At 47.3% G+C, this 14,366-nt stretch overlaps 1 protein-coding gene across 2 annotated transcripts in view; it reads left to right on the forward strand.

The window, feature by feature from the left end:
* The first annotated feature begins 2,849 nt into the window (after nucleotides 1-2,849).
* Nucleotides 2,850-14,366, forward strand: part of LOC138666955 (oocyte zinc finger protein XlCOF22-like) — a 52,228-nt gene continuing 40,711 nt past the window's right edge. The window contains exon 1 of one of the 2 annotated variants that reach the window (XM_069755160.1): nucleotides 2,850-4,274. In XM_069755160.1, coding sequence (XP_069611261.1) covers nucleotides 4,259-4,274 — 16 coding nt within the window. In that variant the 5' untranslated portion in view covers nucleotides 2,850-4,258. The remainder of the gene's footprint in view (nucleotides 4,275-14,366) is intronic. The other variant, XM_069755161.1, reaches the window with a different exon arrangement.

Below are 14,366 nucleotides of genomic sequence, written 5' to 3' on the forward strand. Positions count from 1 at the left end.
TGCATTCAAGGTCAGTACAATGCTCCCAAACTTGAACTTCCTTCGTATTCCAGTATGCGCCAAGACCCCGCATCTCACCAAACTCCACAGGTTATTATCTACACGCAACCCAATATGCCGGCAGGTCATTATACTCTCGACAACCGCGCAGTGCCAGCTCCGCATGTAGCAGAGACTATACCCACCAAACCGGTTGCTGGACTAAATGCATATGCCACTCCATACTTACCCACGTTTCAAGGCCAGGACATCTCCACCCCTATGTACAACACTGCTCAGCCTACATTTGTGCATCCTAAGTCAGAAAGAACAGACATGTCCGACTTCGCAAGGTACATGATTCGCCGCGAACTTACTAAAACCGGTCTCACAAGGTTTGACGACCAACCTGAAAATTACAGAGGTTGGAAAAATGCCTTTAGAACCGTAACTAGTGACCTCGGCATCACTGCTACCGAAGAGCTGGACCTGCTAATCAGATGGCTAGGACCACAATCCACAGAGCGTGTCAAGAGACTCAGATCTGTACATATCAGTAATCCAATGGCTGGTCTCATGGCTGCATGGGAAAGACTAGAGAAAAACTTTGGCAGTCCAGAAGCCATAGAGGATGCACTGTTCAAGCGATTACAGAGTTTTCCAAAGATATCAACCAAAGACAGTTCAAGGTTCCTAGAGCTCAGTGACTTGCTGTTAGAGCTCCAGCTGGCCAAGGCAGACACCTACCTACCTGGCCTCAGCTACCTGGACACTGCTCGTGGAGTAAATCCCATTATCTCCAAGCTACCGTACAATGTACAAGAAAAGTGGACTACACTAGGGTCAAAATACAAGAAAGACCATCAAGTGTCATTTCCTCCATTCTCCTACTTCTGTGAGTTTATAAAAGACGTGGCAGAGCGTAAGAACGACCCAAGCTTTTCCTACGAAGAATCCAGTGGCCCAGCTTCACCTCCTTCTAAGTACGTCAGCGCACGCTCGAATGACAGAAACCGCAGGGGTCCAGTGTCAGTGAAGAAGACGGATATTCTTCCCTCACCAACATCAGCCCCAGGCAAGAGCAACAAGGGTGAAAAGATAGAGAACCCAAATCGTGAATGTCCCATCCACAAGAAGCCACATCCCTTAAAAAAGTGCATCGGCTTCAGGAAGAAACCGCTCCAAGAACGCAAGGAGCTTCTAAAGAAGTTCGGGGTATGCTACAGATGTTGTGCTTCTACTGAACACCTTGCTAAAGACTGTAAAACTACAATTAAGTGCATGGAGTGTGACAGTGAGGACCACGTACAAGCACTCCACCCATTCCGTCCTGACTCTACACTTGCTCCTTCCCTCACCATGAGCCATGGCGGGGAGGACGCAGCTCAAACTGCAAGCCATACCACAATATCTTCATGCACAGAAGTCTGCGGAGAAGACCTCTGGGACAAGTCCTGTGCGAAGATTTGCCTGGTGAACGTGTATCCCAACGGTCACCCAGAGAAAGCCGTGAAGGTGTATGTCCTTCTCGATGATCAGAGCAACCGATCACTTGCAAGGTCAGAACTCTTTGATATGTTTAACTTAAAGGGAAATGCTTACCCTTACACCTTAGGTACCTGCAGTGGTGTTACAGAGGTTTCTGGGAGAAGGACCAGTGGCCTTACAGCGACATCTCTCGAGAACACCGTCGAGATACCGTTACCTACACTGGTCGAGTGCAACCAGATTCCATCCAATCGAGAAGAGAGCCCAACGCCAGAGGCTGCTCTTCATCATCAACATCTCAAGAGGATAGCAAACAAGATACCAGCCCTCAACAACAAAGCAGATATCCTGATTCTGCTGGGCAGAGACATTCTCCGGCTGCACAAGGTACGTCAGCAAATTAACGGACCACACGATGCACCATTTGCCCAACGCTTAGATCTAGGCTAGGTAATCGTAGGCAATGTTTGCATACATAAGATGAAGAGACCTAACAACATCTCCTCTTACAAAACACACATCTTGTCAAATGGTCGCAGCACCCATTTCCAACCATGCCCACATCACTACTTGGTGAAAGAGAAAGTGAGCAACACCAAGTGGCAACAGGAATCCTTCAACAACATGAACACGCACCAGCCCTGGGATGAAAACCTCGGGTCATCAGTGTTCGACTCTACAAGTAGTGACAACAAGTTGGCACCCACAAGGGAAGATAAAGAATTCATAAAGGTTATGGATAAAGAATTTGCTCAAGATGACTCCAACAGTTGGGTAGCTCCTTTACCCTTTCGTTTCCCAAGAGTGAGGTTGCCGAACAACCTGCAACAAGCTACTGCAAGGTTCTCATCCTTAAAGCGTACCCTAAAGAGGAAACCAGAGATGGAGAAGCATTTCATTGACTTTATGCAGAACATCTTTGACAGAGATCATGCCGAACCTGCGCCACCACTGAGGGAGGGAGAAGAATGTTGGTATCTTCCATCCTTTGGTGTTTATCACCCTCGCAAGCCTAATAAGATCAGAGTGGTGTTTGACTCCAGTGCTCAGTTTGAAGGCCTCTCTCTCAATAACCTGCTCCTAACTGGGCCCAACCTGAACAACAGCCTCCTTGGAGTATTGATCCGCTTCAGACAAGAACCTGTCGCCATAATGGCCGACATTCAGCAGATGTTTCATTGCTTCATCGTGAAAGAAGACAACAGAAACTATCTTAGGTTCCTATGGCACAAAGACAACAATGTCAACAATCAGGTCATAGACTACCGGATGAAGGTCCATGTCTTCGGCAACAGTCCCTCACCTGCTGTGGCGATCTATGGTCTGAGACGGACAGCCCAGGAAGGTGAGAGAGAATACGGATCCGATGCTCGGCAATTTGTAGAGGAGAACTTCTACGTGGACGATGGGCTCAAGTCCTTGCCCACAAGTGAAGATGCAATTGACTTACTCTCCAGGACACAGGAAATTCTATCCACATCAAACCTCAGACTCCACAAGATTATCTCTAACAGTCAAGAGGTAATGAACGCGTTTCCATCTGAAGACCATGCCACAAACCTAAAAGACCTCGACTTGGGTTCTGATGTTCTTGCAACACAGAGCAGCCTTGGTCTACTGTGGGATATCAAACGGGACACCTTCACCTTCCAAGTGTCAGCCATAATAAATGCTAGACCTTTGGTTCCAGTATCATCCGACCCCGATGCTCCAACGATCCTTACTCCAGCTGCACTTCTTACACAGAAGACTGGAGCTGCTACAGTTCCGCCTGGGAATTTCAATAACAAGGACATTTACAAACGTCAGTGGAGGTAAGTACAACATCTGGCTAACGTGTTTTGGCATCGCTGGAAGACCGAATATTTGCACTTGCTTCAAAACCGTCACAAATGGCAGACGCCCAGTCCCAATCTCCAAGAAGGAGACCTCGTTCTCTTAAAGGACAAAGAGGCTCATCGTAATGACTGGCCAATGGGACTTATCGCCAAGGTCCTACCCAGTGAGGATGGAAAGACTCGTAAGGTAGAAGTTAAGGTGACAAAAGGGGGCTCTACCCGAACCTTCTTCCGCCCGGTCACTGAACTCGTGCTGCTTCTACGAAAGGAGGACATCACATGAACTGAACATGCTCCTGGACGTTGCTCACGGCGGGGAGCATTCCTCCTCGTCTCCCAGTTTATTGAATATTTACATTTTCCATTGGATTGAACTGTTAACATTCCCATTGGATTCTGGGTTGGTGGAAGAGTTGGCATGTTTGCGGCTTCCCCAATCTGAAGATGGGTTTAATATATTTGGACTTATCTTTCGGTGTGATCTACGGGTCGACACAACGAGTTTGGACTTTAAAATCTTTGATGTTTATTATTGCATGCATGTTATCTTTCCTCTTATTTTTCTTTTTCAGCTTCGAACGACTTCGAAGAATTACGGACATCGTGAAATCCAAGGACTTCAGACGGGGAGTGTCATGTCTCACGACTTAGGAAATCATTCAATGTTTGCATTGCTTGTGTTCGTTCCTTCTTTCTAGGCAGAAGTTTGCCTTTCCCTGTATTTTGGCCCAACTCTCTCACTGTAGTCCTGTGATGTATGTTGTTCCCGCCCTTATTCTCCATTTTGTCATCATTCCTCCATCTGTATGCATCCTACTACATGTCCTCTGTTGAATATTCCTTTTTACCTGCTACTTTCATCATAATACAAGAATTTCAGTTAAAGCAACTCTCTTTTCCTGGAGTCTTCCTACATGAGATCGTGGCTGAGTTAAGCTGTCTGATTAATCGGTATGAACGTGAGTACAGGTGAATACGGAAGCGCCTAAAAAGAAAGGTCTATCCAGGCACCACTACGTTCTACATATCCATGAGTCAGAACACACGCCTCTCTGCTGCGTACACTTCGTACACACACAACTTCTCTCTGTACATCTTGTACACACATGGCTCCGCTCCATACACCTTGCACACACACGGCTCCGCTCCGTACATCTCATACACGTGCGGCTCCGTTCCGTACACAAGCGGCTCCGCTCCATACAGCTCGTACATGAGCATCTCCACTCTGTACACGTTGTAAACATACGACTCTGCTTCGTACACACGGCTCAGCTCCGTACACCTTGTACACACACACGGCTCTGCTCCGTACACCTCAAATACACATGGCTCTTCTCCGCACACCTCGTACACAAGGCTCCGCTCCGTACACCTTGTACACACACACGGCTCTGCTCCGTACACCTTGTACACACACACGGCTCTGCTCCATACACCTTGTACACACAGGGCTCCGCTCCGCACACCTCATGCACACGGCTCCACCCCGCACACCTCGTACACATGGCTCCGCTCCGTACACCTCGTACACATGGCTCCACTCCGTACACCTCGTACACACGCGGCTCCGCTACATCCACACTGTAAACCCCTCCTGACCCCACACATTAACTTCCCCTCATCCAGCACCATGACAACCAGCACAGCAGAGTCCTGCATACACTGAGACCCCTGATCATGTGACCCTGACTCCTCCCCTCCTGTGACCTCATCACAGGTCCTGTGTGCACAGTTCAGCCATTCAGCTCATTTGCTGGTGTTGCTTCTTAAGATCAGGTAACATTTGGCAGAAGTCTCCTGCAGAAAGTATAATTCCCCCACTAAGTGATTGGATCCTGCAGATCTCTGGAGGTGCGGATCTCGGATCTCGGCGCTTTCTTGTGCCCCACGGTACATTAACCCAGGGCCGGCTCCAGGTTTTTGAGGGCCCCGGGCGAAAGAGTCTCAGTGCCCCCCCCCCCCCGTTAACACATACTCGATTTATGATGCACAGATACGGCAGAGAAATGTATAGTACAATGCCAGATTTCACTTCTTACATGAGTGACAGCTATTGTAAATTCTTCAGTGTATATATACAGGACAGGAGGAGTGGTACTGTGCAGTGTATATATACAGGAGGAAAGGTGCTGTGCAGTGTATATATACAGGAGAGGTGCTGTGCAATGTATACATACAGGAGGAAAGGTGCTGTGCAGTGTATATATACAGGGGGAAAGGTGCTGTGCAGTGTATATATACAGGAGAGGTGCTGTGCAGTGTCGTGAGCAGGGCGTTGTTGTATCAGAAAATCTTTTCTGTTTTGAGTTTTTCTATGAAACAAAGACTTTTATACATAAACAACGTTGTTTGGTTTTGCTGCCCTAACAGATCTGTGCTACAAAGTAACATCGCTCGGGCATTAATGAGGGACCTGATGCTGAATCCTTTCCACAAACCCTAATGACCCAATTAGTGCCCCGTCATTAGAAGCTCATTAAACGCCTCCCTGTCCCGAGCAATCATGTACAGTATGGGGGGATCCTGCAGCCCACCCCAACTGCTCCATACCATACACTGCCCTCTGTCACGCTCACTATTATCCTGTGCATTTCTCCTTCATCGTTACCCCATGTTACACTTGTCACCCCCCACTACAGAGTAGCAGGGCAGCCAATGTCACCCCCTCCCGGACCCTAATGGCAGCAGGAAATGTCTGCTCCTCTATTGGGTTGGAACCTGATTTAATCAAGGAATAATGTGGATTTGTTGCCGGTGGCTGCAGGGGAAGGGTTAAGTGATGCCATGTCCTTGGTGGGAACAGTGGCAGCTGCTGGGACCTGGACAGAGACAACCAATGTTGCTGTGACTGCACAGTGTGATGTGGAGGAGAGAAGCTGAGACTCCGGAGCAGAAATCACCCACATGCCAGCACTGGGCAGAGTCCCTCCAGTCACCAGCCTGGGGCCACGGGGCCCCAACCTACAGCCCACAGCTCAGTTTTATCCATGGCAGCAGCTCCCCTTCCTCCTGGCATCTGGTTAACCCCATTTATGCGGGTCAGATTGTTATCTTTAAGGTTTAGCAATAACCTTCATACAGATGGGAAGGGGTTAAGCTTCTTCCTACCCCACTGGTGCAGGTTTGGTGCAGCATGCATGTATTCTGGGGTTCTGGGAGAGCTGGGTGGCTGCAGGCTGCACCCCACCAGCTGCTCCTCCAGACATCACCCACATTTTTAGGCAGCAGACTGAGCCACAGGACCAACTGCAATTATTGCTGGATACCTTTGCACTCTGGTAGGACAGAGCTCCTCTGGAATCTTCCTGATAAGTTCAGCTCAGCACTGCAGCCAGCCAGGGGCCAGAGCAGAGAACGTACCCTCTCCGCCCACAAACAGTCACACTGGCTGCCTTCTGTTAACCCCTATGTGTGCCTGCCTGGCTGCACTGACTGAGTGAGAAGATGCTTGTGTCTTGTGGCATTTGCCCGCTGTGCCGGGTGCTGACGCCGGCCCTGCATTAACCTCAATTACCTTCCAAGTCTGTGATACTTTCTCTTCCCCTGAGCCCTCAGTGATATTAGAGGGAGTTTCCAGAGCTCTAGTGTGATGCCCCAGGGTCCTGGTCGTCACAGTGACATTGCTTTCCTCTTGGGGAGAGTGATGTCACGCTTGGAAGCGATGAAGGATATCTTTCACCAGGTAAATACTGCGTACAACATGTTCACACTCCAGGCCAGAAGGGGGAGCTCTGTACCCGGATTTAGGGTGAACTCCCCTTGATATATTCTGGTTTTGGAGGGAAAGTAGTTAGTTTGTCCCAGACAGCAGACAGTGCAGAGTGTCAGAGGACATGAAGAGAGCGGACACTGTAGTGATGGGCAGTCCGGCTATTTTTGGTAATCAAGCTCTCCTGGCTCTGCTTACCAAAAGGAGTCGGCTCTTTCGGCTCACAAAACGGCTCTTTTTGGATCCTAAATGGATCCCCATTGCATGTGTGTTCAGGCGCCCGAAACCACGACCACCTACCACAGAAACTCCACCCACTTGCTAGGAACCAATGAAATAGACGAGTGGGTGGAGTTTTGCTCAGGTGGGTGGGGTTACGCCTGCCGAAGTTCGGGATTTTATGCACAATGAAAGCTTTTCAGGGATTTTTGTGGCTCTCACTGGCGTGCCGGCTCCCATTGTTCACAGCAGGGAGCCGGCTCTTTGTGTCAGATCGTTCACAACGACACATAACTAGCGGACATGCAGTGAGTGTCAGAAAGTCGGAAGGGGCCGTGTAGTCCAAAGTACTACAGCTCCTGGAGGAAGAAGGAAACAGAAAGAAAGAACAGATGGTAGGAAGATTGCAGGAGGGAGAAAGCGCAGGAGTATAACACCAGTGGAGCAGAGCTGAGAAGTGGCTACCTCCCTGGCTAGTACAGATTCCGGAAGACTGTGGCTGTGCTGAACTCTATAGTGGCAAAGCTGAGACCGGCAGGACAGCTGGATTGTACATCACCTGTCCGCATTGATACCCAGGAGACACAGTGATAAATATAGGGCCCGGGTCATGATAGAGACCCTGTAAAAAGGCCCAGTTCACCTGTCAAATGGGTTGTGTCCTAACCTTTATGAAGGACAGAGAGGAACTGTGAGGACCTTATTTGACGTCTTAGGCAGTAATAGACTACAACACCACCACACTTGGAGGAAGGCTTTGATCTCCACCTGGTAAAGGGGACTCTGGATTTGCTTCAAAGCGGCCGGACCCTGCCTGTACCTGTTGTCTTGTGCACTGGACTGCAGTCAATCAGTTTACACCCACAGTCTACAGCTCATGCACCTCCTCGTCCTCCTCTTCAGCCTCCATCTCTGAAATCAACACATCAGTCAGAAGCTGGAATCATTGCAGCACTGCCTCAGCCAAGCAGCAACAGGCTGTGCTGAAGCTTATCTGCATAGGTGACAAATCGCACAATGCAGAAGAGTTGTGGACAGCGCTGAAAGCAGTCAGATATTTCGATGACACCGCTGATCCTACAGACAGGCATGGTCGTGTGTGACAATGGCGGGAACCTGGTGGTGGCTCTGAGGCAAGGTGAGCTCACACACGTACCTTGCCTGGCCCATGTGCTTAACCTCGTGGTTCAACATTTTCTGAAAAGCTGGATCTGCTAGTGAAAGTACGCCGTCTGTCTGCCCATTTTTAAAAGTCAGCTTCAGCTTCAGCCGCCCTTGCTGTGCTTCAGCAGCGTTTTCAGCTAATGGCTCACCGAGTGGTGTGTGATGTCCCCACAAATTGGAACTCTACACTGCATATGTTGGAAAGGATTTGTGAGCAGAAGAGGGCAGTTGTTGATTACAAACATCAACAAGGCCCTCGAAATTCAGTTCAGACTCCACACATAAGACCTCAGGAGTAGACATGGATGTCAGACATATGTACCATCCTACAAAACTTTGAGGACTGCACCAAGCTGAAGAGTGGTGATGATGCCATAATTAGCGTCACCATCCCGCTTCTAAGCATTCTGAAAACCTCTCTGGTCACAATTAAAGAGGATGCATTGCAGGCAGAGCACGAGGACATGGACCAAGGAACCATACAGGGGGATTACACTCAGCCCAGCCTCATGTCATACCAACGTGGATTGGTAGGCAATGAGGAGGAGGAGGAAGAACAGGAGCTACTTTCATGCCCTATAGACGGTACTACAAGCACAGCTGTCATACCGTCTGTTCAGCGGGGATGGCCTGAGGACATAGTAACATAGTAACATAGTTAGTAAGGCCGAAAAAAGACATTTGTCCATCCAGTTCAGCCTATATTCCATCATAATAAATACCCAGATCTACGTCCTTCTACAGAACCTAATAATTGTATGATACAATATTGTTCTGCTCCAGGAAGACATCCAGGCCTCTCTTGAACCCCTCGACTGAGTTCGCCATCACCACCTCCTCAGGCAAGCAATTCCAGATTCTCACTGCCCTAACAGTAAAGAATCCTCTTCTATGTTGGTGGAAAAACCTTCTCTCCTCCAGACGCAAAGAATGCCCCCTTGTGCCCGTCACCTTCCTTGGTATAAACAGATCCTCAGCGAGATATTTGTATTGTCCCCTTATATACTTATACATGGTTATTAGATCGCCCCTCAGTCGTCTTTTTTCTAGACTAAATAATCCTAATTTCGCTAATCTATCTGGGTATTGTAGTTCTCCCATCCCCTTTATTAATTTTGTTGCCCTCCTTTGTACTCTCTCTAGTTCCATTATATCCTTCCTGAGCACCGGTGCCCAAAACTGGACACAGTACTCCATGTGCGGTCTAACTAGGGATTTGTACAGAGGCAGTATAATGCTCTCATCATGTGTATCCAGACCTCTTTTAATGCACCCCATGATCCTGTTTGCCTTGGCAGCTGCTGCCTGGCACTGGCTGCTCCAGGTAAGTTTATCATTAACTAGGATCCCCAAGTCCTTCTCCCTGTCAGATTTACCCAGTGGTTTCCCGTTCAGTGTGTAATGGTGATATTGATTCCCTCTTCCCATGTGTATAACCTTACATTTATCATTGTTAAACCTCATCTGCCACCTTTCAGCCCAAGTTTCCAACTTATCCAGATCCATCTGTAGCAGAATACTATCTTCTCTTGTATTAACTGCTTTACATAGTTTTGTATCATCTGCAAATATCGATATTTTACTGTGTAAACCTTTTACCAGATCATTAATGAATATGTTGAAGAGAACAGGTCCCAATACTGACCCCTGCGGTACCCCACTGGTCACAGCGACCCAGTTAGAGACTATACCATTTATAACCACCCTCTGCTTTCTATCACTAAGCCAGTTACTAACCCATTTACACACATGTTCCCCCAGACCAAGCATTCTCATTTTGTGTACCAACCTCTTGTGCGGCACGGTATCAAACGCTTTGGAAAAATCGAGATATACCACGTCCAATGACTCACCGTGGTCCAGCCTATAGCTTACCTCTTCATAAAAACTGATTAGATTGGTTTGACAGGAGCGATTTCTCATAAACCCATGCTGATATGGAGTTAAACAGTTATTCTCATTGAGATAATCCAGAATAACATCCCTCAGAAACCCTTCAAATATTTTACCAACAATAGAGGTTAGACTTACTGGCCTATAATTTCCAGGTTCACTTTTAGAGCCCTTTTTGAATATTGGCACCACATTTGCTATGCGCCAGTCCTGCGGAACAGACCCTGTCGCTATAGAGTCACTAAAAATAAGAAATAATGGTTTATCTATTACATTACTTAGTTCTCTTAGTACTCGTGGGTGTATGCCATCCGGACCCGGAGATTTATCTATTTTAATCTTATTTAGCCGGTTTCGCACCTCTTCTTGGGTTAGATTGGTGACCCTTAATATAGGGTTTTCATTGTTTCTTGGGATTTCACAAGGACAGGGAGGAGGACAGCGTGGTCAGTCATCCTGTTGCTGAGGACACAAAAATCTTGCCTGTTAGCAGTCTGGCATGCATGGCTGACTGTATGTAGGGCTGCGCTTCACGTGACTCTCGCATTATAAAAATTTTTGGTGACACTCATTACTGGTTGGTGACACTTCTAGACCCACACTACAAGGAGAACTTTCAATCTCTGCTGCCAGAGGCAGAGAGGTGTACTAAAATGTTGCAGTACCAGAGGGCCCTTGTAGTGGAATTAATTAGAAAATTCCCATGTGAGAACGCTGGCAGCAGACGTCAGAGATTGTTGTACAACCAAGGAGTCCAAGAGAGAGAGAGACAGAAGTACAATCCAGCTCAGAAAAAGGAATGATGGCAAAGTTCTGGGACAGTTTTCTCAGACCCTCCCATTGTGCCGGCACAGAGGCAAGGGGTGGTGTCACAAGAAGTGCAATGTTTGGGAAGATGTTGAGGGAGTACCTTGCAGATCGTACAAATGTCCTTGGTGATTCCTCTGTGCCTTTTAATTATTGGGTATCCAAGCTGGATACGTGGCATGAACTGGCTCTCTACGCCTTGGAGGTCCTGGCCTGCGCTGCTGCTAGCGATCTGTCAGAGCAGGTTTTTAGTGCCGCTGGTGGAATTTTAACAGATAAGCACATCTGTTGTGAATTCTGTGGCAGAGCTCCCTCCTGTGGTCACAAGTGGTACTTCGGCTGATTCTCTCTGGGAGCTTCCGTTTGTGGAGGAAAGTGGTACTGCGGTTTCTGAGTTTCCTCCCTCAGGTGATCTGGTGAGGTCGTTAGGTGCTTCTCTACTTAACTCCACCTAATGCTTTGATCCTGGCTTCCTGTCAATGTTCCAGTGTTGGACTTGTTTTTCCCTGGATCATTCCTGTGGCCTGCTGCTCTGCATAGCTAAGTTCTTCTTTGCTATTTGTTTGCTATTTTTTCTGTCCAGCTTGTCTAATTTGTTGCTGGAAGCTCTGGGACGCAAAGGGTGTACCTCCGTGCCGTTAGTTTGGTACGGAGGGTCTTTTTGCCCCCTTTGCGTGGTTTTCTTTAGGGTTTTGTGTAGACCGCAAAGTTATATTTCCTATCCTCGCTCTGTTAAGAAAGTCGGGCCTCACTTTGCTGAATCTATTTAATCTCTACGTTTGTCTTTTCATCTTAACTCAGTCATTATATGTGGGGGGCTGCCTTTTCCTTTGGGGTATTTCTCTGAGGCAAGGTAGGCTTATTTTCTATCTTCAGGCTAGTTAGTTTCTCAGGCTGTGCCGAGTTGCATAGGCAGAGTTAGGCGCAATCCACGGTTGCCTCTAGTGTTGTTTGGAGAGGATTAGGGATTGCGGTCTGCAGAGTTCCCACGTCTCAGAGCTCGTTCTATGATTTTGGGTTATTGTCAGATCACTGTATGTGCTCTGACTGCTATGTCCATTGTGGTACTGAATTGCCTCTCATAACAGTACAGGAAGCCAAAAATACTAATGATTCTCAATAGAGGGAAAAAAGAAGTTCTGAGACCATTTTTTTTCTTTGCACTGTGTTTTGCCTTTTTTTTCCCCTAGACATTTGGGTGGTTCAGGACACAGGTGTAGCGGTGGACATTAGAAGTCTGTCTTCATTTGTGGATCAGCTCTCGGCAAGAGTACAAAAGATTAAAGACACTATTGATCAGAAATCTATGTTAGAACCAAGAATTCCTATTCCTGATTTGTTTTTTGGAGATAGAACTAAGTTTCTGAGTTTCAAAAATAATTGTAAGCTATTTCTGGCCTTGAAACCTCTCTCCTCTGGTGATCCAGTTCAACAGGTTTTGATTATTATTTGTTTTTTGCGCTGCGAACCTCAGGACTGGGCATTTTCTCTTGCGCCAGGAGATCCTGCATTAAGTAATATCGATTCGTTTTTCCTGGCGCTCGGATTGCTGTACGATGAGCCTAATTCAGTGGATCAGGCAGAAAAGAATTTGCTGGCTCTTTGTCAGGGTCAGGATGAGATAGAGGTATATTGTCAGAAATTTAGAAAGTGGTCAGTGCTCACTCAATGGAATGAATCTGCGCTGGCAGCTATGTTCAGAAAGGGTCTCTCTGAAGCCCTGGTTTGAATGAGTCTATGTCTTTGGCCATTCAGATCGGTCGACACTTGCGTGAGCGTAAATCTGTGCACCATTTGGCGGTATTACCTGAGCTTAAACCTGAGCCTATGCAGTGCGATAGGACTTTGACCAGAGTTAAACGACAAGAACACAGACGTCTGAATGGGCTGTGTTTCTACTGTGGTGATTCCACTCATGCTATCTCTGATTGTCCTAAGCGCACTAAGCAATTCGCTAGGTCTGCCACCATTGGTACGGTACAGTCAAAATTTCTTCTGTCCGTTACCTTGATCTGCTCTTTGTCATCGTATTCTGTCATGGCATTTGTGGATTCAGGCGCTGCCCTGAATTTGATGGACTTGGAGTATGCTAAGCGTTGTGGGTTTCTCTTGGAGCCCTTGCAGTGTCCTATTCCATTGAGAGGAATTGATGCCACGTCTTTGGCCAAGAATTAGCCTCAATACTGGACCCAGCTGACCATGTGCATGGCTCCTGCACATCAGGAGGTTTTTCGCTTTCTGGTGTTGCATAATCTGCATGATGTGGTCGTGTTGGGGTTGCCATGGCTACAAGCCCATAATCCAGTATTAGATTGGAAATCCATGTCAGTGTCCAGCTGGGGTTGTCAGGGGGTACATGGTGATGTTCCATTTCTGTCAATTTCGTCATCCACCCCTTCTGAGGTTCCAGAGTTCTTGTCTGATTACCGGGATGTATTTGATGAGCCCTACCTCCGCATAGGGATTGTGATTGTGTTATCAATTTGATTCCTGGTAGTAAATTCCCAAAAGGTCGACTGTTTAATTTATCCGTGCCTGAGCACGCCGCTATGCGCAGTTATGTGAAGGAATCCCTGGAGAAGGGGCATATTCGCCCATCATCGTCACCATTAGGAGCAGGGTTCTTTTTTGTAGCCAAGAAGGATGGTTCGCTGAGACCTTGTATAGATTACCGCCTTCTAAATAAGATCACGGTTAAATTTCAGTACCCCTTGCCATTGTTATCTGATTTGTTTGCTCGGATTAAGGGGGCTAGTTGGTTCACCAAGATAGATCTTCGTGGTGCGTATAATCTGGTGTGAATCAGGCGAGGCGATGAATGGAAAACTGCATTTAATATGCCCGAGGGTCATTTTGAGTATCTAGTGATGCCATTCGGACTTGCCAATGCTCCATCAGTGTTTCAGTCCTTTATGCATGACATCTTCCGAGAGTACCTGGATAAATTCCTGATTGTGTACTTGGATGACATTTTGATCTTCTCGGATGATTGGGAGTCTCATGTGAAGCAGGTCAGAACGGTTTTTCAGGTCCTGCGTGCTAATTCTTTGTTTGTGAAGGGATCAAAGTGTCTCTTTGGTGTGCAGAAGGTTTCATTTTTGGGGTTCATCTTTTCCCCTTCTACTATCGAGATGGATCCTGTTAAGGTCCAAGCCATCCATGATTGGACTCAGCCGACATCTCTGAAAAGTCTGCAAAAGTTCCTGGGCTTTGCTAATTTTTATCGTCGCTTCATCTGCAATTTTTCTAGTATTGCCAAACCATTG

The sequence above is a fragment of the Ranitomeya imitator genome, chromosome 2 (assembly GCF_032444005.1).
Source record: "Ranitomeya imitator isolate aRanImi1 chromosome 2, aRanImi1.pri, whole genome shotgun sequence".
Classification (NCBI taxonomy): Eukaryota; Metazoa; Chordata; class Amphibia; order Anura; family Dendrobatidae; genus Ranitomeya; species Ranitomeya imitator.